This window comes from Calliphora vicina, chromosome 5 (genome assembly GCF_958450345.1).
Source record: "Calliphora vicina chromosome 5, idCalVici1.1, whole genome shotgun sequence".
NCBI lineage: Eukaryota > Metazoa > Arthropoda > Insecta > Diptera > Calliphoridae > Calliphora > Calliphora vicina.
In genome coordinates this window covers 49,777,607-49,802,257 of record NC_088784.1, presented here as the reverse complement: position 1 = coordinate 49,802,257, position 24,651 = coordinate 49,777,607, and the positions used below count along the sequence as shown (strand labels likewise).

General features: G+C 34.8%; 2 protein-coding genes across 2 annotated transcripts in view; both read right to left on the bottom strand.

Moving 5' to 3' along the window:
• The window catches only part of LOC135962516 (activator of 90 kDa heat shock protein ATPase homolog 1), a 66,544-nt gene extending 53,652 nt beyond the window's left edge, over positions 1 to 12,892 (bottom strand). Inside the window, exons 1-3 of the mRNA XM_065514491.1 lie at positions 12,661 to 12,892; positions 12,002 to 12,602; positions 9,038 to 9,173 (exon numbers count right to left, since the gene is read on the bottom strand). Coding sequence (XP_065370563.1) covers positions 9,038 to 9,173; positions 12,002 to 12,602; positions 12,661 to 12,808 — 885 coding nt within the window. The 5' untranslated portion in view covers positions 12,809 to 12,892. The remainder of the gene's footprint in view (positions 1 to 9,037; positions 9,174 to 12,001; positions 12,603 to 12,660) is intronic.
• Positions 12,893 to 22,374: 9,482 nt separating this feature from the next.
• Positions 22,375 to 24,411, bottom strand: LOC135961236 (uncharacterized). The gene is made up of 2 exons (XM_065512729.1): positions 24,388 to 24,411; positions 22,375 to 23,355 (listed from the first exon to the last, which is right to left on the bottom strand). The coding sequence occupies exons 1-2, from the start codon at positions 24,409 to 24,411 to the stop codon at positions 22,375 to 22,377; spliced, it is 1,005 nt and encodes a 334-aa protein (XP_065368801.1).
• Positions 24,412 to 24,651: the final 240 nt, after the last annotated feature.

Below are 24,651 nucleotides of genomic sequence, written 5' to 3'. Positions count from 1 at the left end.
AGCTTCATAATGATGAATTAAAAACTTTAATGGACACAGTTAAGTTGACTTATCAAAAATGTTTAGACTTTTTGTCTACTTCGGACACAGCAGAGCCCGATGATATTGACGTTACTTCAGCGAAGTACCAGTCGACTTATACTGCGTTTGTGAATTGTTTATCGAAAATTAGGGAACGTTTACATGACTATGAACAGACTCAAAAGACAAGTGACTCACCGGTAATGAATTCTAATTCTGAATCGCATCACAATTTGGTAGTACCGCCATGTGATGTTGAGACGTTTGATGGTGAATATCTGTCTTGGCCATCGTTTAGGGATTTGTTTACCGCTTTGTATGTAAATAATTCACGTCTTAGCAACATAGAACAAATGTGCAATCTTATACGAAAGACTAGTGGCGATGCAAAGGACATAGTTTCTAAATATCCGCTCTCTAATCTAGGCTTTGACATGGCATGGAGCAACTTTAGGGCTGCTTATGAAAATCCTCGATTGTTGATTAACAACCAACTAAAGATACTTTTCAATTTCCCTATTTTAGATAAGGAATCTTCTGTAGGTCTCAAGACGATACAAAGGGGCATAAACAGTTGTCTTTCGGCATTATCGATTTATAAGGTGTCAACTAGGGTATTCAATTAATCGGGTTTCTGTTTTAATCGGTTAATCGGTTAATCGAGCAAATAATTAATCGGGGTATAGATTTATCGGTATAAAACGAACAAAAACATAGAAAACAAGTAAAAGAGCTATACTCGGCTGTGCCGAATCTTATTAATTTAAAAAAATTAAAAAAACGACTTTGGAAAAAAAAATTTTGTTTACCTAAAAATATTTAAAATTTGTATTTTGAAGTAAAATTTGGTGTAGTGTATATAAGTCGTTTTTTAATTTTTTCTAAAATTTTAGAAAAAAAATTTTGTTTTTAAATTTTTTGGTGAAAAAAAAATTCGGGTTAAAAAATATTTTTTACCGATTTTGACCCATTGTAGATCCAACTTACTATGGTCTTATATCCGTCGTTGCAAAGGTCTTTGGGATATCTATCATTAGATATCCATATTGTCTATATTAATGACTTAGTAATACAGATATATGTCAAAAATCGAGGTTGTCCTAATTTGTTTCCTCATATCTCAGCCATTTGTGGACCGATTTTGCTGATTTTAAATAGGGAACTTCTTGAAAGCATGTCTGACAGAATTATTGAGTATTTGGATCCCGAAGATATCTGGGGTCTTCAGAAAATTGATTTCACCATTGGAGTCCTTTTTGAATTTTTTTAGATTTTTAATACTTTTACTAATTTCGATAAGTTCTGGTAAATGACTCGTTTCAGTAGTGTTTCCAGTTTCGTCTATTATCATGTTCTCATCCGTCAAATACATGCAAATTAAATATGTCAGTTGTTATACTCTCTAAACATGTTTCTTGGATGTTCGAAAAAATATGAAATTTTACTTTGACATTTGCATTTAAATTAAAACGGAAAAATAAATCAAAAAAAAATATGTTAAACTGCAAAAATGAGAAATTTCGGTTAATCGGTTAACCGGTTAACCGACACAAATTAATCGGTTTATTTGTTATTTGAAAATCGGCATTTTTGAATTATTCGAACAGTTAACCGACAAAAATTAATCGGTTAACCGATTAACGGTTAATCGTTTGAATACCCTAGTGTCAACAGAAAATTGGGATCCGATGATTGTTTTCATGTGTATTCAACGACTTCCCGATTGCACTGTTACCTTATGAACAGAGCATAAAAGACAAATTCGTGTTGTCTGTTTGGAAAGATCTGGATGCATTTCTAACGGAATGAATTCAGACTTTAGAGTGTCTACGCGACATTAGGGAAGTACCACAAACGAAAAAATCAGTAGTTCAAAAGTTCGCATTCTTGTAGTCTTTGCAAGAATCAAAGCCATTTTCTGCGTGATTGTAAAAGATTTAAAAAGCTTTCTGCAATGGACAGATTTTCGACAGTAAAGAAACATAATTGGTGTATTAATTGTTTATCACGAACACATCAAGTGAAAGAGTGTAAAAGTATTCATAGTTGTTCTATTTGCAAGAAGAGGCACCACACTTTATTACATAGAAATGAGCCTTCAGAAGATTCAAGTGGAAGTTCTAGACCTTCTTCTTCGAGCGTAGGTACTAGTGCTATATCACAACCTACTCACTCTAGACCTATAGAATCTTTCCAAACAGCTAGTAATAGCGGTTTTAGCCCTTCTGCACCTCATAATTGACAGGCGTTTCACATATCACAAAACCAGACAGTATTGTTAGGAACTGCGATGGTGAATATTCATCATCAGGGTATGACATACCCAGTTCGTGCTCTTATTGACCCTGCTTCGGAAACTTCGTTTATCTCCGAACGGGTACAGAATCGTTTGAAAATGTCTGCGCATTTGACGAATGCCAAAATTTCTGGTATCAACCAAGCGATTTCTGTAACAGCAAGGAAATCGAGTTCCATTTATATTGGCACGCCCTAGGATTCTTCAATTGTTTTGAGTACAATAGCCCTTGTTCTACCAACCATATCTGGTAATTTACCTTCTTTCATTATATCAAATGATCTTCGCAAAGATTTGCCTAATATACGTTTGGCAGATTCTCAATTCTTCGATTGCAGACCAGTTGATCTACTTTTAGGAGCAGATTTATTTCCGCAAAGAGGATAACTTAAACCGTATTTTTCTTAGGTTTTGGGAAATAGAGGAACCGCCAAAACGTAAAATTATGTCCGCACATGATCGTATGAGTGAGGAAAATTTTAGGAAAACTACTCGTCGAGATTCTGATGGTCAATATGTTGTCTATCATTGCGAGGTTATTTGACCCTGTTGGTTGGTTAGGATCAGTCATTATTGTCGCTAAGATGGTAATGCAGAGGGTTTGGCAAGATCAAGTGTAGTGGGACGAATCTCTCAAACCAGTTACAGAAGCCGAATGGCAAAAATTTGCTTCTTCATATCATGTAGTGAATCAAATTCAAATTCCTAGATGGGTTCATTATGTACCTAATTCTAAAATAGGTACGGAAAAGGCATATGCAGCGGTAATTTACGCACGAATTGAAGCACCTGATGGCGAAATTTTTACCCATTTGCTGACAAGTAAAACAAAAGTAGCTCCCATAAAGTCGATTTCACTACCACGTCTTGAACTTTGTGGTGCAGTTCTTGCGGTGGATCTTTTAAAATCATTATTATATGAAATTGATATCCCGTTATGTCAAATTTATTGTTGGACCGATTCTATAATCGTCCTAGCTTGGTTGAAAAAAGACCCTTGCTCATGGGCAACCTTTGTCGCCAACCTAGTATGTAAAATACAGATAAGCCGACCATTTGCGACAACTGGAGTTGACTTCGCAGGGCCTTTTGACATGAAAAATTTAAGTGGTAGGTCGGGTCAAATTTTTTGTTTGTTTTTCAACAAAAGCCATTCATTTGGAAGTAAGTTCAGATTTATCAACGGATAAATTCTTAGCCGCTTTTAATCGATTTATATCGAGGCGAGGTTCTCCAATTACCATGTTTTCCGATAACGGTACAAACTTTGTTGGAGCTTCTCGTGAGCTAGAAAGGGATTTTAATACATTTTTATTAGAAAGTCGCGCTCAGATGTGTTCCACTTTTGGTATTAATGGACTGTCATGGCGATTTATTCCAGCCGGAGCTCCTCACATGGGAGGCTTATGGGAAGCTGGAGTTCGAAGTTTTAAACATCATTTTCGAAAAGAAGCCCAGTCTGTAAAATACACATTTGAGGAATTATCGATGGTCCTCGCGAGAATTGAAGCTTATCTCAATTCGAGGCCGCTTTGCCCCATGAGCGACAATCCTAATGAGACAGTAGCTCTTACTCCGGGCCATTTTTTGATTGGCTCGCCCATCTTAGCTCCCCCGGAACCTTCTATCTACGAATCCCCTCTAAGTTTGGTAAATCGATATCGAAAAGTAAAAGCGCTAACCCATCACTTCTGTCGACGATGGAAGGAAGAATATTTAAAGAACTTACATAAAAGATATAAGTGGAAATGGCCGGAACAAGAGATCGCTATAGGTGACTTAGTAGTCATTAGAAACGAACAATTGTCACCGACTTCTTGGAAATTAGGACGAGTCGTTAAAACTTATCCGGAAAGTGATAGTCATGTACGCGTTGCGGACATACGTACTGAAAATGGTGTGGTAAAGCGACTAATTACTAAGCTGGTCGTTCTGGCCAGTTAAACCTTTAAATTCGAAATTTGCTAACTTTCATTGTTTCCTAGAATCATGATCTCTTTAAACAATTTCTTTGAGGACGCTTTACTTGAAGATTATGAGGAAGCAATGGAGGTAGATGCAGCCGTGCTTAATGCCAAAGTGACTAACAAACTACAACCACGGCTGACGTCTCTACTGCTGACGACATGGAAAAGACCCGAACTTCCGTTGTGGTACCGGCTCCTGTAGTCCCTATATCTACGGATATAAATACCTCAACGCCTGTTGGAGGATCGGCTCCTGAAAATACTACAATATTTAATACCTCTGTTTCTACAGTGGTAACGGCTCCTGAAGTCCAAACACCGTCAAATCCTAATGAAATGTCAGGTGTCGTTGAAGCCTCGGGTTCGAATACGTCGACTAGCAATACCCAACGGGTAGTCGCGAATTGCAAAATTTGTAATCGTAAACATCAATTGTCATCGTATCGTGCTTTTAAACACATGACATTTGAGAATAGAATAAGAATGGTTCTTCTTCACCATTATTGTTCGCGGTGCCTTTCGGCGCAACATATTTCACGTGATTGCAAGAGCTCGGGTCGATGTAAAAAGTGCAAGGGCAAACACCATTCGATGCTTCATGCGTCAAATAATGCCAACAAAAACGTTACTAGAACAGAAAATCGTCTTCCCTCCGTACCTAGCACTACATCTACATCGTTGTCAATACGACACATTGTGTCTTTTTCACCAACTGCAAAGGTTATTTTGCAATTGTCCAACAGGAATATTCCTGTACGGGCAGCTTTGGATTTGAGCTGTAACATGAGCTACATTTGCTCCAGTTTAGTTGCAAATCTAAAATCTTTCTACAGTCGACAAAGACAGAATGTGTCGTATTCGGATTAGTTCCATTCACGATTCGTCGCAAACGATAGATTTGACCGTAAAAGTACACAAATGAACGGCATAAATACGCCAGTAGAATCGGTTTCGGATACGGTGAAGATGCATTTTGAGGGTCTGCAATTGGCAGATCCTAGTTTTAACGTTTCTGGAAAGGTCGCCCTTGTAATAGGACCCGAAGTAGCTTCTCAAATTATGAAAGGCAGCATATATTCGAACCCGGGACTTCCAATGGCACAATATACCATTTTTGGATGTGTCATTTCTGGCCAATCTCCTCTTTAAGGGGACCAGTTCATGGTCTGATCAAAACCATATCCACTTTGGGTGCAGTATGTAGTCTGCGTAAAACTACATCCCATAGATCTTGCTCTATGGGACCTTTTTACCAGCTGGTCTGGCCTGGTCTTATGACCAATTTGTATTTGAAAAAATAAAAATAAAATTGAATAAATAAAAACCTATATACATATGTTAATTTAATTTATAATTTATTTTATTAGTATTACCTTTAAGTTTAATATAACTGTTGCAACATACTTTGTTGTTGCAAGGTGGCCGGCAATGTTTTATTTAGATTTTTTTTTATACGTGTATTTTTACTTGAGTTCATATTACTTGTTAGGATCTATTATACTCCCTATTTTACACCCTTGGGTGGGGATATTTCTATAGATTCTAACGAGTAAAACCGTTAACGGTATCTTTTTGCAACATTGTTCGCCACTTTTTATGTTAAGTGTTTAAAATCTAATCGTTGATTGCCCTTTCATTGTGACACACTAAAAATTTGTAAATTCTACACAAGGTAATATAAATAAATTAAATTTATTTGAAATATAAAAGACAAAAGACTTCTACTTGTTTTATTTTCTTTACACGCATAAACAGTAATAAAAAGTACATACATTATTTATTTCATATTTTCTAATCTTAATGTGAGTAGCAATAAAATAGAAAAGTTTAGAACAAAAAAATCACCCTTATTCTACTTGGCGTCGTCGACATCGTCGTCAATATTGAGTCAAAAAATGGTATATGTTACGCCGATATCAATAACAATTGGTAACTTTCGACAGCGTTTTGTACTTTAACCCGACTTATAAAAGTATAAAATTCTGTCAGAAGTTATCAATTGTTATCGATTTCGGAGAACCACATACCATTTTTTGACTCAATATTGACGACGATGTCGACGACGCCAAGTAGAATAAGGGTGAATATTTAATGTTGTATTTAATGTTTAGTATATAATATTTTGTATTAATTATTTGTTGTTCTAATGCCTTAGGATATACAATATTTTTGGTTTTTCCATCTGATACATAGACCTATAAGTATGTGGTGTTTCCCACTCGCGAACACGCAACGTAAAGAATTTATGTCCTAAATATTAATATTGATAGCTGCTATAGCTTCCCCTATATATAAATTGTAATAACTATGGGAGGTGCCACGCCCACTATTTTTCTCATTTTTGACCTAAATAAGTAATTCGCACAAAGTTTTAATTCTTTACATATTACAATTATACAGATAGATCTGAATTTTAGTATTTAGCTTGTATGGGAGGTGCCACTCGCACTATTTATAGTCCGCCCATTCTTGTCCTAAAACGGAGTAGTAGCCCTGTGGCTACTACTCCTATTTTTGCCTCAAACGGTGGAATTGCTCGTATAAAATTTGAGGACTATAGCTATTATAGTTTCCTAGATATCTGATTTTTAAAATTAACTTTGTATTGGAAGTACCACACCCAATTGACATTTCAAAACAAAACGTAACATATAGTTCCTTCCAGACATACAGGAACATACTGTACAAATTTCAAGCAATTCAGCGGGTTTGGCAAGATCAAGTGTAGTGGGACGAATATCTCAAACCAGCTACAGAAGCCGAATGACAAAAATTAGCTTAATATCATGAAGTGAAGTTCCTTCCAGACATACAGGAACATACTGTACAACAGAGAACCAAGCCGATCGGCTGAAAATCGGCGGCTAGCCGCCGCTGGCAAATTTTTCAATACCACGCCGCCGCCGACTTCAATCGGCTTAAAAGCTGAGCCGGCTCAAGGAAAGCCGCCGATTATCATCTGCGCCGCTGAAACCATTTATGTGTGCAGCAATGTTTTATTTACACATGTGTATTTTTATACCCTTCACGTTCGTGAGAAGGTTATATATACATAAGTTTATCATTCCGTTTGTAATTTCTACAATATAATTTTCCGACCCTATAAAGTATATATATTCTGGATCCTTATTGATATCGGAGTCGATTAAGCCATGTCCGTCAGTCTGTCTATTGAAATAAATTTTCTGAAAACCCCAGATATCTTAGGGATCCAAATCTTCAATAATTCTGTCAGACATGCTTTCAAGAAGTTTCCTATTTAAAATCAGCAAAATCGGTCCACAAATGGTTGAGATATGAGGAAAAAACAAGAAAAACCTCGATTTTTGACCTATATCTGGATTACTAAGATTAATATAGACAATATGGATATCTAATGATAGATATTTCAAAGACCATTGCAATGACGTGAAAATCGGAAAAAATATTTTTTAACCCGATTTTTTTTCACCATAAAAAATTGAAAAAAAAAAATTAAATTTAAAAAAAAAAAATTTAAAATTTAAAAAAAAAGTTTTTAAAATTTTAATATCAATCAGAAAAATTTGTTCCCAAAAAATTAAAAAAAAATTTGTAAACAAAATTTTGTTTACCTAAAAATATTTAAAATTTTTATTTTGAAGTATAATTTGGTGAAGAGTATATAAGATTCGGCACAGCCGAATATATAGCTATCTTACTTGTTTTTAGAAAAAATATTTTTCCAGTGTTTTAGAAAAAAAAATAATAATTTTCTTTTAAAATGCATTAAAGCATTATTTTTAGAATAATCACACATTGAAAATTTGGAACAAATCAAGGTCCCAGTTAAAGTTTAAATTTTCATAATTTTTTTTTTCTGTTTATATTCATATTTTATGTATTGCCGTCCTTCTGCCGGGCGAATGGACTTCATAATTCTGGGGTGTATCGAACACCGGCATCGCTAAAATCACTTTTTCTGTATATCAAAATTTTCTGAAGTACTGAAATATATATATAAATTCAAAAAGGAATTTTTGGTTCACAATGTTAATAAAGAGTACCATATTATAAATCATATAAAAGGTATTTTGAAGCCCTATTCAATGATACCCATAATGATCAGATCATTTTCTAAATATATGAGAAATTTACTATTATATATATTATTTGCAAATTTTAGCCGACATTTAAGCCGCCGCCGTTACTTTCTTGTTTAAGCCGCCGCCGCCGACCATAATATACTCCGCCGCCGCCGCCGATCATTTTACTTCGGCTTGTTTCTCTGCTGTACAAATTTCAAGCAAATCGGGCAGCCGGTTAGCCGTCTATAGTCTTCAAACCAGCAAACACACATTCACTTTTATATATATAGATAAAAAGTGGGCGTTAAGTGAAAGTGACCACGCACACTTTTTGTCAAATTAATTTTCTTATCGGCAGGAATATACTGTAGAAGTTTCAAGACGCTCTCTTCTATATAACTGCCACCACTATGCACTGGTATTTTCCCTTTTGTTCACACTTGGGTGGGGATATTTTTTCCTAAATTATAACGATTAAAACCGTTAACTGTACTTTCTTAAGCATTGTTCGCCACTTTGTTTTGCATATAAAAATTCTAATCGTAGCTTGATCGCTAAGGTATCTACAACCCATTTCACACATCAAAGGTAATATTTAATAAAGAAAATTATTTAATATAAACAAAATAAAAACACTGAGTTTTATTTCTTTTCTATTTCACGTACAAACACTAGTAATAAATTTAAATAATAATTAATATACTCACCATTTCTTCCAATTCTATCACTACATTTGAATAATGTTCTGAGGGCCATGATTTTAAACGCCATCTTAGCCTAATTTTTTTTTCTGGCACGAGTTCCTCGAAATATCCATGTACCTGCCCTCCATAAAGGTTGAATCTAAATATAGATAACATTAATTTTTTTTTTGTTTATTTTAAATAATATTTATAGAATTTACATATGTTTTACAAAGTAAAGAGTTTAGGAATTATTTTCCTTTCCAACTTAATAACATTAATAGTTTATTTCAGAGTATGAAAACAAACAAGCACATTTCGCAAACGTTTGCAAAATGTTTATAAATTGTATTGTACATTATGGTCTATACATATTTGTATAGGATGTGCTATGGTTACGGTGTATTGCACTATTAACTTATTTGCAGTGTACCTATTATAGAAATTTGGGATAACGGTTTTTATTTTTTATGTGTTTTTCTGGATTGTTCTATGTAAATATATCTGCCTCATTTTAACTCATGTATTGTTAATGTTATTTTGATTATTTTATGTTTATACATGTAACTTAACGAATATCAAAGTTGATAATTACCAAATTGTAACAAGATGAAATAATTGGTCAATTCACAAGGTCTCTTATCAGTCATATTGTAATAATGTCCTAATATATCTCGACTCGACAGCTCGGCTTAACCGACTCTTAGGCATTCGGCGCAGGTCTCCGCTGGTAGGTTACGATAACACCATAAACATAGCATACAGAGTAGTATTATATTAGGACATTTTTTGCTTGAAAAACAATAAAAACCATTGTGAAATATTAGGACATTATGACAATATGACATGATAAGACCCCTTGTGAATTGACCAAATATAAAATTGAAAGCGAAAGTCAATGGACGTGTTTTATTACACACTTGAAACTTTTTTGTATTGCACTTTATTTTACCAACCAGAAGCATTGACTACTTCCGATCAGCTATCAGATAGTCACATTGTAATCAAAAGGGTCAATTGACCACCTGCTTAGGACATGCACGTTTAAAATAACTAGTCAAGTAGCTGATCAAGTAACCAGGGGGGTTACTCTCTATTGCGATGCGAAAGAAAAATGGTACAATTGGTACCCTTTATTGCGTTTTCGCATCGCACAAAAAATTAGTTTAAAATGTCTTTATTTACAAGTTTTGACATTTCATTTTGTCATTCTCCGCTATTGTTTATTTTGTGGTGCCAGTATTGCTTCTTTTTGCGAGAGCGTTTGCGTAGACGATACTTAGTACAAAATTGTATTCTTAAGTCCCCATTTACAATGCAGAAATTGAAAGGCAGACATTTTTCACATTCTCTTTTGAACTAACCTAAACCTGTGTAAAACACACTCTACCTCTTCAACTCCTCGCCAAAAAACTTCGTCTGTCTGCCATTCAATTTCTGCATTGTAAAAGGGGACTAACGCATTTACCTTTCGCATGGAAATTGCCTTCGCATCGCAATAGAGAGTAACCCTCCAGTTACAATGCTAGTAAGGTAACTGAGTATGTGAAGCTAATGCAATGCGTTGCCTACTTTGGACCAGCTATTAGACAGTCCCATTGTAATCAAAAAGAGACAAGGACATGCCCGTGTTAAAATGAAGGCTATTGAATTTTGTATATCCTTCTTATAAGTATGACTTTATATTTATAAATTTATTATCAGCCCAATTATGAATAAAAATTCCCCGGGAGTTTTTTCCCTTTTCTCATTTTTCTTATTCAAATTCAATGGGAAAAAAATCCCGGGGAACAAACTCCCGTGGAATTTTTTATTCATAATTAGGCTGTATTTGTAAAAATATTCACTATTTGTATATGAAAGTAAGTAATAAGTTATCCTAATTTTTTAAATTTAAGATAACTTATGTGTCGATTATGGATGGCAACCGAACTTCAGTTGCGTTGCCAGAAGGCAACCACAAATTTCTGGTTGCCATTTGGCAACAGAAAATGATGCTGTCAGTTGCCATCTGTAATACCATTTAGGCAAGTAAGTAAATTTTTTTATTGAGACATTTTCTTTTTCGATAACATGTGTTTACTTAACTAAATGATATGAATATATAACATAGAACTATTGTTGTCTTATTCTATTATACGGTGTTTTATTAAAAAATGCTACTTGCTAATTTTCTTTTTTTAAGGGCACTGCTACACGTTCAATATATATTGACTGCGATCCAGTATCGCGATATTTATCGAACGTGTAGCATGCAGTATTGATGGATCGCGATCCAAATCGCAGAATAACCAAATTTTGCGTGATCCATTACAATGGATCGCGATCCAAATATCACAATATATAATGAACGTGTAGCAGTGCCCTAAGGGAATATGTTAGTAACATAAAATTATCAGCCCAATTATGAATAAAAATTATTCATTATTCCTATTCAAATTCAATGGGAAAAAACTCCCGCGGAATTTTGTATTCATAATTGGGCTGTATAAGAGAACAAAGTTTGCTCGCCACCTTTTACTTTTGAAGACAGTGCAAAAGAGTCTGACAAATAAATAAAACAAAATAAAAAATATAACACTTTAAACGAGATAACAAAAATCTGTTACAAAAATAAAGTTTGGCTACAGAATTCAAAATGTCGACTAGACAATGAGTGTAGATATCACAGGATTACAATATAAAATACTTGATATAATACGGTTGTTCAGGTACATTTGTTGAACTTATATTAATCAAAACGGAGTGAGCTGAGATCTTGATATTATATATTTTTTCTTTTAGCCCCTATAGGAGCCAGGCATTATTTTGGAGTAAAATTGTGGCAGCATATGTGGGTCAGGATCGATGTCTGGGTTCTCGTTCAGTATACCAACTGGAGAGAGACCATTTAGGCAACTGACAAAGGAACTGAAGTTCGGTTGACATCCATAATCGGCCCATTATAAATAAATAAAAAATAAACGCAAATGCAACAAATATACTTACTGGCCACCTCTACTTGCGTCAACTTTTGCATCTGATCTTGTGAATGCTGCTACCATTGAGGATTTTGTTAGTACATTATATAAATCATTAGCACAGCACTGGAAATCTTCTTCAATTGATATTGTGCAAACATCTAATTTACATCCTAATGATGAAACTGAACTTATTTCCGATTTTTGTGGTTCATATTGATTTAAATTTGCAAATTCTCTATACTTAATTGTAGCCACATTATCTTTTTTAGGCAAAATTAAATTTTTAGAATATTCTTCTTTGAGCTCAGTAATGTAAACGCCCAATATATGTCGAATTTTTTCCCTTCCAACATTGTACATAAACTGTTTTAAATTTTCCGACGTATCATTAGATTCATCAATAGTAACAGTTATTTCAATATCATTTAAATCGTTTTCCTCCGACAAGTTAGGTATTGAAATTTTTCCTGTATGTAAAGATGAATTTGGGTTTAACAAACAACCTTTCCATTTAAGAAGAAGATCCCATTCGTAGAAAAATATAAGCTTTCCTTTTCGATTATTTGCAGTGGCTTCACCAGAGCATTTCTCTACCGATTCAATTGTGCAACTTATATTTTTATCATCTATTTCATAAAAAAAATATATAGTTATAGTTTTTTTATTATAAAAAGTATATCGTACCTATCGTTAAATTTTTAAATAGATGATGAAATCTATCCTTCGACCATGGAGTAGCATTTTTCTCTGTCCAATGCCAGTTATTAACGTTTGTAGCATCTGGACGCTCCTCAACAATCCAACGAGGATCACCTTCACCCCACTTCGCCATTTAAATAAAAATATTAAAAACGTTTTAAGCTAATAAAAATGTAACTTGTACTACTTAGTAAATTGATTTGATTGAATTTTCCAGAAAATACATAACCTCAGTCATAACTAAGGTTGCCAGATAATTTGTCATAATATCGGAATTTTGGCGATGTTTGAACGTGTTTAACATATTACCCTATGTCTCCGCCACAGAATATACAGAAGTGTCAAATTTGACGTTTAAAAAACGCCAAATCAGATGTTAGGGCAGTTCTCATAAAAAGAGATAGCAATATATTTTGTACTACAATATCAGTGATGTGTTAAAGCAAAACGCTATATACAACACGAATTTGGTAGACAAAGAAATGTGAACAAAACAAACAAATAAATTTGTTAGACAATTTTATTGTAGTCTGTGGCACAAAATTTTTTAAAATGAAAAATTATAAAAATGTGTGTATTGTTTACGTGTAAATTTAAATGAAACAAAATTCTTGGTTGTTTTTTACATTTGCAAAATAAAACTCCACATGTACAATGGCAATTAAAAGTGAAATATTACAAAAATAAATGATTGCATCAAACTAAATCGGAAAGAAATTGAATTATTGCGGCAGAAAATTAAGACTAAAACAAAATGAAAAGGGCAGTTACTAAAAATGAAACAAATATAGAATTATATTATTTTCTGTCTCGTGACGCCTCTGTATACTTTGTGGTCTCCGCTTAGCAATATTTATTGCAGCAATTGTCAAATTTGATTGCGTCAATGAAATTTGCGAATGTAGACGGCAAATTACCATACCCCATGTCTCCACGTAGCAATATTTATTGCTAAGCTCAAGCAATAACGTCGGCAGAACAACAGCAGAGTGATTGCTGATTGCTTTAGGTGGAGAAAACGTTCGTCACAAATACAAAATTTTCAACGCGAGAAGTTCTATGAAAAACTTTAGTGTATTTTGCTTATATTTTGTATTGCATGATTTTTTTCACTAATTTCTTTGATTTTTTACTTTTGGTACTTAAATAAATTAAATATGTATAAATTAATCGCACCGAATCATAGAAAGAAGAAATTTTACATTAATGACAACTGAACTGACACTCGCAAATTTCATTGACGCAATCAAATTTGACAATTGCAGCAATAAATATTGCTACGTGGAGACATAGGGATATATATATATATATTGTTAAAAACAACAAACATATAAACTAATAAAGGTTATGTCACATGCAATTACATATGTCTGACCCCCCTATAATAGGGGGGTCAGACGACATGTATTGCTTGTGTATTGGGACATGTATTCGATACATATGGAATTCCATGTGTATGTCAAAATTCACGTTATACATATGATTCATAATTTCCACGTTCAAACGTACATATGTAATTGCATGTGACATAACCTCTATTAGTTTATATGTTTGTTGTTTTTAACAATATATTTTTTTTTTTTTTTTTATTTAATTATTATTTTCAACAACCTAGCTTATTGGCCATAATCGGTTATAAATTTCTACTTAATAATATATATATATTTATTTAAAACATTTTTAAATCACAATATATATATTTAATGCAATGAAATTAATTTTGTTATGATTTTTCTTTACTCTTTTTTGTTTTGTTTTTTTTATTTTGCACTCACACAGTGTTGTATTTCAAAATACAACTCTGTTATACACACAAAAATAGAACATGCTCTAATTGCCAAAAATGTCACGAGTAATACACATGTATTTTACATACACAAAGTTTCATATGGATCACACGGTATGTATATGTTTACATATGGAAAAATGTCCCAATACATGGCACAAAACACAAGCAATACATGCCGTCTGACCCCCCTTTAAGCTGTCAGTTCAGTTGTCATTAAAGTAAGCTCTATTATTGATTAAAATATGATACATTTTTTAAATACAAAAATGAAAATAAAAGTTCTTGTTTGTCTTGCAATGAAATTAATAAAAAATGCAATGAAATAGTTAAAAAGCGTCTTAATAAACTAACAACATTAAAACATATGGCAATGTTTAAAATCTTATTTGCAAACTAGCTGACCCGGTGCGCTTCGCCACCCCAATTAGAAAATGAAATAGTACTATTAAGTCCCGGTCCACACTGTGAAACATTTGCTGCAAAACATTTTTAAATTCTCCTTTGAAACTACATTCGTGTCCACACAGTGAAGTTTTTGCTTTTCAGTTTTTGACATTTCTGTACAGAACGAATATGAACGAATAAATGACATACTCAACAAAAACTTCATGTACATGAAACAGAGTACCCTTTTCCATTCCTCTTTCCCCTTTCATCAACAAACTCAAATGTTTTGCAGCAAATGTTTCACAGTATGGATGGGGACTAAGTCTCCCTTTGTGAATCTAATTGTAAATATCTAATTTCATATTTTTGGGTCCATTATTATAGAAAATGCAAAAGAAAGTTACCACTAAAGTCACCTTTCATTCAGAATCATGTGTGCCTAATTTTAAATTTTTAGGTTTATTATTATAAAATATTCAAAAAGTACCATTGCAATAAACAAATAGTACCATTGATTATCACTTTTGAATTCGCATTCACTAAACCATAACCCGTCAAGTTTGAATTTTAAACTTTCCTATATTATCAACTAATTTTGTTTCTATAACAATTAATATTTAAAAATTATCACAAAACCCAAAAAAAACCAAACCGCGGTTTTGAAATTCTTCTGTTTTTTGGAAACGCTATTATTATCCATTATTATAGTAAATTCACAAAAGTACATATGAGAACAAAGAAAAAGTACCAAGAAGTATGGCCTTGAATTTTCACTCACTTGGGAGCATAGACGCCTAATTTCATATTTCTATGTCCATTATTACAGAAAATTCAAAAAGTACCATTAGAATATATAAAAAGTACCAAAAAGCCCCCACTTGTGGTTTCCCACTCACTCCCATATAAGCCTAATTTCATGGTTTTAGGTTAATTGGTGAAGAAATTACAAAAAGTACCATTCGAATAAAGAAAAAGTACCAAAAAGTCTATCCCTAGAATTCTCACTCACTTAGGACCATATATGCTTAATATCATGGTTCTAGGTTCATTATTATAGAAAATTCAAAAAGTACCATTATAATATAGAAAAAGTACCAAAAAGCAGTCACTTGTAAAAGCCCACCCACTCTGGCCCATGTAAGCTTTATTTCATGTTTCTAGGTTCATTGGTGAAGAAATTACAAAAAGTACCATTCGATTAAAGAAAAAGTACCAAAAATCTCCCCCTAGACTTCTCACTGACTTAGGACCGTGTATGCTTAACTTCATGTTTCTAAGTCCATTGTTATAGAAAATTAAAAAAAGTACCATTATAATATAGAAAAAGTACCAAAAAGCAGCCACGTGTGGATTCCAACCCACTCGGGCCCATGTAAGCTTTATTTCATGTTTCTAGGTTCATTGGTGAAGAAATTACAAAAAGGATTAAAGAAAAAGTACCAAAAAGTCTACCCCTAAAATTCACACCCACTTAGGACCATATATGCTTAATTTCATGTTTCTAAGTCCATTGTCATATAAAATTCAAAAAGTACCATTAGGTGAATAAAAAAGTACCTATAGTTCAGTTCTCACATTTTGGTACCTAAATATTCTACCCTATGCATAACACAAACTTCACTCAGATACAAATCAGTTTACTTTAATGTCGATAAGTGAAATAATTTAAAATATTAAAAAAAGTACCATTAGGAGAAAAGTACCAATTTCCCTTTTCTTCCTCGAACACCCCTCAAGTTCGAATTTTAAAAATATTCCATTTTGCTAAAATTGTTTATGCTATAGACATGTCTCAAAATATTAAAATCTGTGTTAATGTGCCCAAGAAAAAATATGCTTTAAAAAAAGTACCAAACTGTTTACCCGGATTTGACCCAATATACACCCTGGCACTCGAGTACCAAATAACACCCTGTTAGTTAATTTTTGTATGAATCCAGGAACCAATGTTAAAAAAATTATCAAAATTGGCTTAATAATTTCAAATAAAATGTATTTTCCTGATTTTATCCCCTTTTTGGTACTTTTTTCATCCCCATTGCTTTGGTAAAATTTTTTTCAAATAAATTTCTGTATCGTGGTGGGAGATCATAACAAAATATTCGTATGTCTATTATAGAAAAACATATTTTATGAAAAAGTACCAAAAATAAACACAATTTTTATCCCTTAAGGGTTCGAATTTCCAAAAAGTACCAAACTTATATTTTTTGTTTGTATGTTTATTGGTTTAAAAGATACATAGGGTGCCAAAAATGTACCAAAATATAGTTTTTACCCGTTTTCTCCCCTAAAAGGTTCGAATTTCGAAAAAGTACGAAACACCTGTCAGCTTATTTTCTAAATGGAGTAATGCCATGTTTCCACGGCAGTCTGAATTACTTAATTCGCGTTTTGAATTACGATTGCGAATCAACCTGTTTACACGACAACATTCGTAATTCAGTTTGACATTTATTTATTTCTTCTTCTTGTTTTTTTCTTCTGTTTACACGTTTTGTTTTTTTGTTTATTTTGTTTGTTTGGTGCGAATTTGTAATTTGGCAAATAAAATTGTAGCATTATTAATTAGATAAATATAATTTAATTATTATTTTCATTATTAGAAAAAAGAAAAGTGCAAGCAAGTGGGACCAGGGCAGCGAGCGGGCTTTATTAGAGGTGTGGGCTGAAAGAATGGCAGAGCTGCTACTTCTACAAATGAATTTAACTTTAATCAGACTTTTTATTTCTTTTAATTTATTTATTTAATACAAAAATCTTTTTCTTTATTTTGTTTTGACATTTTTGTTTGGACAGCTGATTTTGATACATAAATAATCGATAAAAATTAGAGATGACAGTCATTCGTTCGTAATTCATAAGGTATTTCAAACTGAATTACGTACGAACAAGGTAATTCGCACTTGAAATTTTGTATGGCGAATCATGTAATTCAGTTCGTAATTGGTGGTTGAATGACGAATGAGAGCGTGAATGACGAATAATGCCGTCGTGTGAACATGGTATAACATTCGGTTTTAAGTTTTTTTGTATCTTTATTAGTTTTGAAGATATAAGGTTACCGAATTTACCCGTTTTTACCCCCTAAACGTTCGAATTTCCAAAAATTCCTTCTTATCGGATCGTTTTGGGGAGGGAGGAAGCCACAGTTAAAATTTCAAGATTCTAGCTTCAGCCGTCAGGGTTGGCAGATTTTTTTTACCTCCATCGCCAAAAGCTAAAAGAAAAATCGCCAAATATCGCCAAAAAAAATTTTGGAGTTCTTTATTGTTAAATACATACATACTAATTTTATGTATGTACACAGAGAAAACAGATTCGTGATAGCAACCGAATTTGTTGCCAATCGAATGATTCTATCATACAGTAGTACCTATAAAATGTTGGAAGGTATAACTAAAGTTTGGTTGCCTCAACCGAAATTCTTCTTTATGAACTGAATTTCTGTTGATAAAACTGAAAAATTCTATGTGGGCAACCGAATCATTCGATTGGCAACAAATTCGGTTGCTATCACGAATATGATTTCTCTGTGTAGTATAAACTTAATTTTTTCGGTTTAAATTTAGTGCATTCGTTATGTATATTAAATTGATATCAAAAGTATACATTGTATTAGAATTAAACTTTTTTAACATTTTATCTGTGGGAAATAAGTTTATATTGAAATTCCCTTTCTACGCAAGCGTTGCTGGTTGGTAAAATTAACATATTAAGAACGGCCAATGCTAAGTTCTTAAAAATGAAATGTTCCGCACGCATCTCAATAATTGTAAACTTGTGGCCAAAAATCTAACAAATTTTGTTGGAATTTCACCTTTAAAGATCTGAGTCCAATTGATATATCCTAGCTTTGACCATTGCAATTCATATTTTACCTGCAGATACCTTTGGATTGAAAAATACTGTTGATGAATTTTGAATTACGAAACATTTCGATAGATTCCAATGGCAGAAAAGAATTCGGCAAACAAATAGCCAATTTTAATGATCATATTAAGTTATCAATATTTCCATTATAAACATTTTAGAAGAACAAGTTAATATTGTTGAAACTATTTGATCATGAATGCAGGTAGCATACATGATCAAATAAATTGTTAAGAAATCGCCAAATAAATCGCCAACTAGTCTGTAAATCGCCAAAAAATCGCCATGTCGCCAATTGGAAATTTTGGTCGCCAAAGGCAATGAAAAATCGCCACGCTTGGCGAGAAATCGCCACATCTGACAGCCCTGTCAGCCGTTTGGGTGATGTGCGATGATGAATTAGTCAGTCAGTAACGTTACTCTTTTATATATATAGATAGTGTCGTTAATCAGGAATTGTTTTCGTGAGTTAGCTATTCGCAAATAAAAAATTAAGTCACTGTTTATGCGGGAATTTTTATACCCTTCACCTTCGTGAGAAGGGTATATATAAGTTTGTCATTCCGTTTGTAATTTCTACATTTTTCATTTCCGACCCTATAAAGTATATATATTCTGGATCCTTATAGATAGCGGAGTCGATTAAGCCATGTCCGTCTGTCTGTTGAAATCAATTTTCTGAAGGCCCCAGATATCTCCGGGATCCAAATCTTCAACAATTCTGTCAGACATACTTTCGAGAATTTTGCTATTTAAAATCAGCAAAATCCGTCCATAAATAACGGAGATATGAGCAAAAATCCGAGACAACCTCTGAAAATTTCATCAAAAAACACAATGTATTGCATGCTTTGACAAAAAAGCAACAAAACGTATGTTTTTGGATGTGCATGCTTTGCGTATATTGTTTTTTTTTGTGTTTTGTTTCTTTTGGCGTTGTTGTTGTTTTTTATACAACTAAACGTTTGTTTGGTTGTGTGTTGGTTTTTTGACAAAAAAGCAACAAATCGTATTTTGTTTCTTTTGGCGTTGTTGTTTTTTATACAATTAAACGTATGTTTGGATGTGTGTTGGTTTCATTGGCTTGCGTATTTTGTTTTTTCTATTGGTGTTTGTTTCGTTTGGCGTTGTTGTTGTTTTTTGTGTTCTTGATAAATTTAGGATGCTGTACGCTGAAATAATGCATCCACAACAAAGGTGAAGGGTATATAAGATTCGGCATAGCTGAATATAGCACTCTTACTTGGTTCTAATTCCAATATTTTTATTTGCGAATAAGCCGTGTGTATAAACGTAGTAACAACCATGTCAACTTATGTTGAAGTATTAATTACATATAAATTTTACTTGGTGATGGCATGTGTACCACACGTAGCGAACAAAGTTGTCAGAACATTTCATCAAACATTTATGTCTGACATCAAAAGTCATTATCACATAAAAAACTACCATTTAAAGGAATTATACGAGCGTGAACAAAACAAAAAGGAGAAATTTAACCATAAACAGCTGACTGTTTTTCGTTGTAGATGTTATGCTATATTAATTGTATTGTTGTGGTGAATATAAAACATAAAATTTGTTATCGGCGGAACAATACAAAGTGGAAATAAAAGCAAATATGACGGAAACTGATAATTATATGAATGTTGATGTAATACGCAACAAGTTTATTTGTTGTGTGAAGAATATAACACTGTATATTTGTTATAATAATATATATAATAATAATAATTAGTTGGTTTGTAATAAACCCACCTAGTGACAAATAATACGCGCGTAAAAAAAACAACCCGAACATTTATTCGGCGTGAACAAAACAATCTAGAAATAATAAAAATAAACCGGAAACAGCTGAGTATGTTGTTATGTTGTTGTAGTAGCAGCATGAACAATTTACAATAATCAATCTGGATGTTCTGGTGGTTCTGCATGTTGTTCAAGTCCAAGAAATTGAGCTACTTCAACAGGATGAGTCCATAAATCCATTGGACTGAGTGAAGTAGGGTTGGCTGAACAGTTAAATATGTGGAGGGTGTCATGAGGACCCTGACCACATGCTGGGCATAAGTTAAGGACGGCACGGTCTATGCGAGACCAAAAGGCATTAAGCCTGTTGCTCCATCCTGATCTAAGTTGTGCCAGAACGACTCTTGTTCCACGCGGCAGAACCTTCTCGGCGTCTGCTATTGGTGGTGGGCGACCTCCAATATTCATACGGTATCCTGCTACCGCGGAATTGATGGCGTCTCTGTGAATGTCGTTCAAAGCTGTCATATACGAGCGGCGATCAAATGGATCCTGCACATACCTCTGTATGTTCTCCTCGTATTTCCGAAGGTCCTGTCTGACATGCCTCGGGGGAGATTCCAACTGTGTGATGTTGAAGTTTGGATGACTCCTCCGATGACATCCCAGAAGGAACTGTTGCGTCAACATGACGTTGTGTTCCTTGACCGGTAGAACCTTGGTTTCCTCGTGAAGGTGGTGTTCGGAGGTTATTTGAAGGCAGCCTGTGACGGTCCTTAAGGCTGCGTTTTGACAGCTTTGAATATTTCTCCACTGGGTATCACTCAACGAAGGCGACCACACTGGAGCAGCATAGTTGACCACTGACCGGCCAATCGTTTTGTAGGTAGCAATCAAGGTTTCTTTGTCCATACCCCAAGTACTGCCGGCTAGTGCTTTGAGGACCTTGTTCCTATTTCGCAGTTTATGCGTGATTGCAGTGGCGTGTGCTGAGGAGGTAAAAAGGCTATCAAAAGTGACACCCAAGATTTTCGGGTGGTTCACTGTCGGAATTTGTACGCCGTCGACCATGATGCCTAAATTCAGTTTTACCTCCTTCGTCCAGGTGGTGAAGAGTGTTGCTGATGACTTCGTTGGTGATAACTGCAGGTTACGTGCAGTGAAGAAATTGTGGATTTCATTGAGATAACCATTTACCATACCGCAAAGCTCATCAACGTTGTGACCTGTTGCCAATATAGTACAGTCGTCCGCATACGAGATTATCTCTACGCCCTGTGGGGGCACTGGGAGTTTAGAGAGGTAGAAGTTAAACAGGAGCGGCGACAGGACCCCGCCCTGAGGGACTCCTTGTTTAACTCTACGGGGTTTTGAGCATTTGTCTCTAAACTCCACGAACGACTGCCTGCCACTCAGATAGTTCACTATCCATCTCTTCGTGTTGTTGGGCATTGTGGACTGCAGGATGTCCTGGAAGAGTGTGGCGTGACTGACAGTGTCGAAGGCTTTCGACAGGTCAAGTGCCACTAGGATAGTTCGTTCACAAGGCCTCTGCTGGTTTAAGCCCTGTGAGATCTGAGTGACTATGGCGGATAATGCTGTGGTGGTACTGTGCATTTTACGGAATCCATGCTGGTGACGAGCAGCTGGTAGTTGACGGGTCAGCTGGGGGAGGAAAAGAGCTTCGAGTGTCTTCGCTACAGGTGACAGGAGGGAAATCGGCCTGTACGATTGTCCCTCACTCGCGATTTTCCCAGGTTTTAGCAATGGGATCACTCGACCCATTTTCCAGACATCGGGTATTGTTAAGCTCCTCACTGACAGATTAAAAACCATTGTCAGGTACTCGACTCCCCGCTCGCCTAGGTGTTTTAGCATCAGCATGGATATCCCATCAGGTCCTATTGCTTTTGAAGGCTTAGCTGTGTTGATGGCTTCTGCAACTTCAGTTGGCGTGTAAAGTTGTGGTGTGTCCGAGACTGGAAGATCGTGTAGTTTGCGCACAAGGTGGATTCGTCAATCTGTTCCGCCAGTGACGCTCCTCTCTGGTCTTCCCCAAGACTTGAGTGCCAGAGCTGATGGTGAGCGTTAAAATCCCCTAGGACCAAACGAGTATCACCATCTAGTAAGGTCCTAATGTCGGGATGGTAGCCTGTTGGACAACTGGCTACTGGCGGAATGTAGACATTATAGAGCTCCAACTCCGTATCTCCCGATCTGACCGCAATACCCTGAACTTCAAGATATTGGTCTCTAGAATTCAGATCGAGAGAAAGAGCCCTATACTGCACGGTATTGTGTATAATAAACGCGATGCCTCCACCGTTGCCTCTGGTGCGGTCTTTTCGGAGAACGTTGTATCCGTTGCAACTTTGCAGACTGGAATTACTCGTAAGTTTTGTCTCCTGGACCGCAGCGACCACGATGTTGTGTTGGCGCACAAATCTAGTTATCTCAGATATTTTCCCTTGGAGGCCATTGCAGTTGAACTGCAATATGGATATCACCCCAGGTCTACGGACTGCAATCGATGGTGTGAGCGGCGATGGTTGTTGCTGCTGCTGTTGTTGTATTTGCTGCTGTTGTTGTGATTGCGGTGGGGAGGGTGGAGGTGTGGCGTAGGATGACGACGATGATGCCGAAGACGCCGATGAACTACGTCGCTGGCAGCATGGGGCAACGTAATTCTCCGACCACTCCCTTTCATGATTTAGTCCGGAACAATTCCTAAGGTGACACCAGCCCAAACAAGAGTTGCACCTTAATTGTGTTGACATGTGGTGCAGTCGGTTCTGGCAAACCGTGCAGAACCATGGTCCGGGATTTACTTCAATTCCGGCACGGACCAGTAGGATGCGGAGCAGCAATGCCGGAAGGTGCAGCTCCGTGATTAAAAATTGTAAAGTTGTTGTTGCTGGGTTGACAGCCCTTGGCCGAGTGAGCTCGGGTCATTCCGGTGCGTAGAACCGGCTGTCGTGGGAATGGAGTATGTTGTTATGATGCCCATTGCTTTATATAATTTTAGCAAATATTTTTCTGAATTAAACTTATGAAAAATGGTTTTGGACATTAAAGTTAGAATGGACCTACCTCTTAATTAAAAGTTTTTCAAAATTAAGTTAATATGGCATTCGATTCCTACGAATGAGTATATCCCGTTTCTGTTTCCCGGTACGATGCCCATTGTCTTATATAAATTTGGCAATTTGTTTCTAAATTAATATTTGCATAGCCCTAGACTCTACCCATGAACATCCTATTTACGTTCCTATTTAACTATGTGGTACGTATCTCTTGACATAATTTTTGTAAATGCATTTAAAATTTATTATTTGTCATTCATTGTTTGTTAATTTTTTTGTTTATTTCAAGGTTATGTTGCGGTTTGTTAAAAGCTTTCAAGCAAACAAACTTTTACAATAACAAATATACAGAAATTGTCACCACTGCGGTTTGTTACAAACCAACAAACTTTTACAAAACAAATATAAAGAGTGTTTATTAGCCCCACAACAATTTAAGTTGTTTTGTACAACATACGTATAATCAGCTCTTTCAGGTTTATTTCTTTTATTTCCAGTAGCTCGTTTTCGTATTTCTCGCATCGGAAAACTTCTCACATGAAGTGTGAAACAAAAAATTCCATCGTTTCTCGATGTGCGAGAAAAAAGTGTTTCTGTATTTGAATGCGAAAACAGACAACACAAATTATGTTCTTACTGGAATATTTCCAGTAATTAAGTGTCAAATGCAAGACAAACGTCAACGAAAGAAAAAATTATAGTAAACCCTAAACAGTGAAAGGCTAAAAAAATTTAAAATGCCAAAATATAACAATTGTGTTTTATTTATTGTCATCATTTAAATATAAAACAAAAAGTAAAGTGTGGCTCTTCAAACTCTGTGCTACTTACATTTTCGGCTGATTTGGGTTCCATATTTATACATACGAAGTTAAAAATATCTATATTTTTTAGAATTTTGTTTTTCTCACACCATTTTCAAATATGACTTGTTTTGACAGTTCTTGTGAGAAACTTTTCGTAAAATATTGTTACAGAAACAGTTTTTCTCACATCCTTCCAATAATTGCTGGAAAATTATTTAAATGACAGATAATTCTCGCAAACTGAAGATACAGAAACACTTGTGCGAGAAAAAACATATCTTGTTTCATT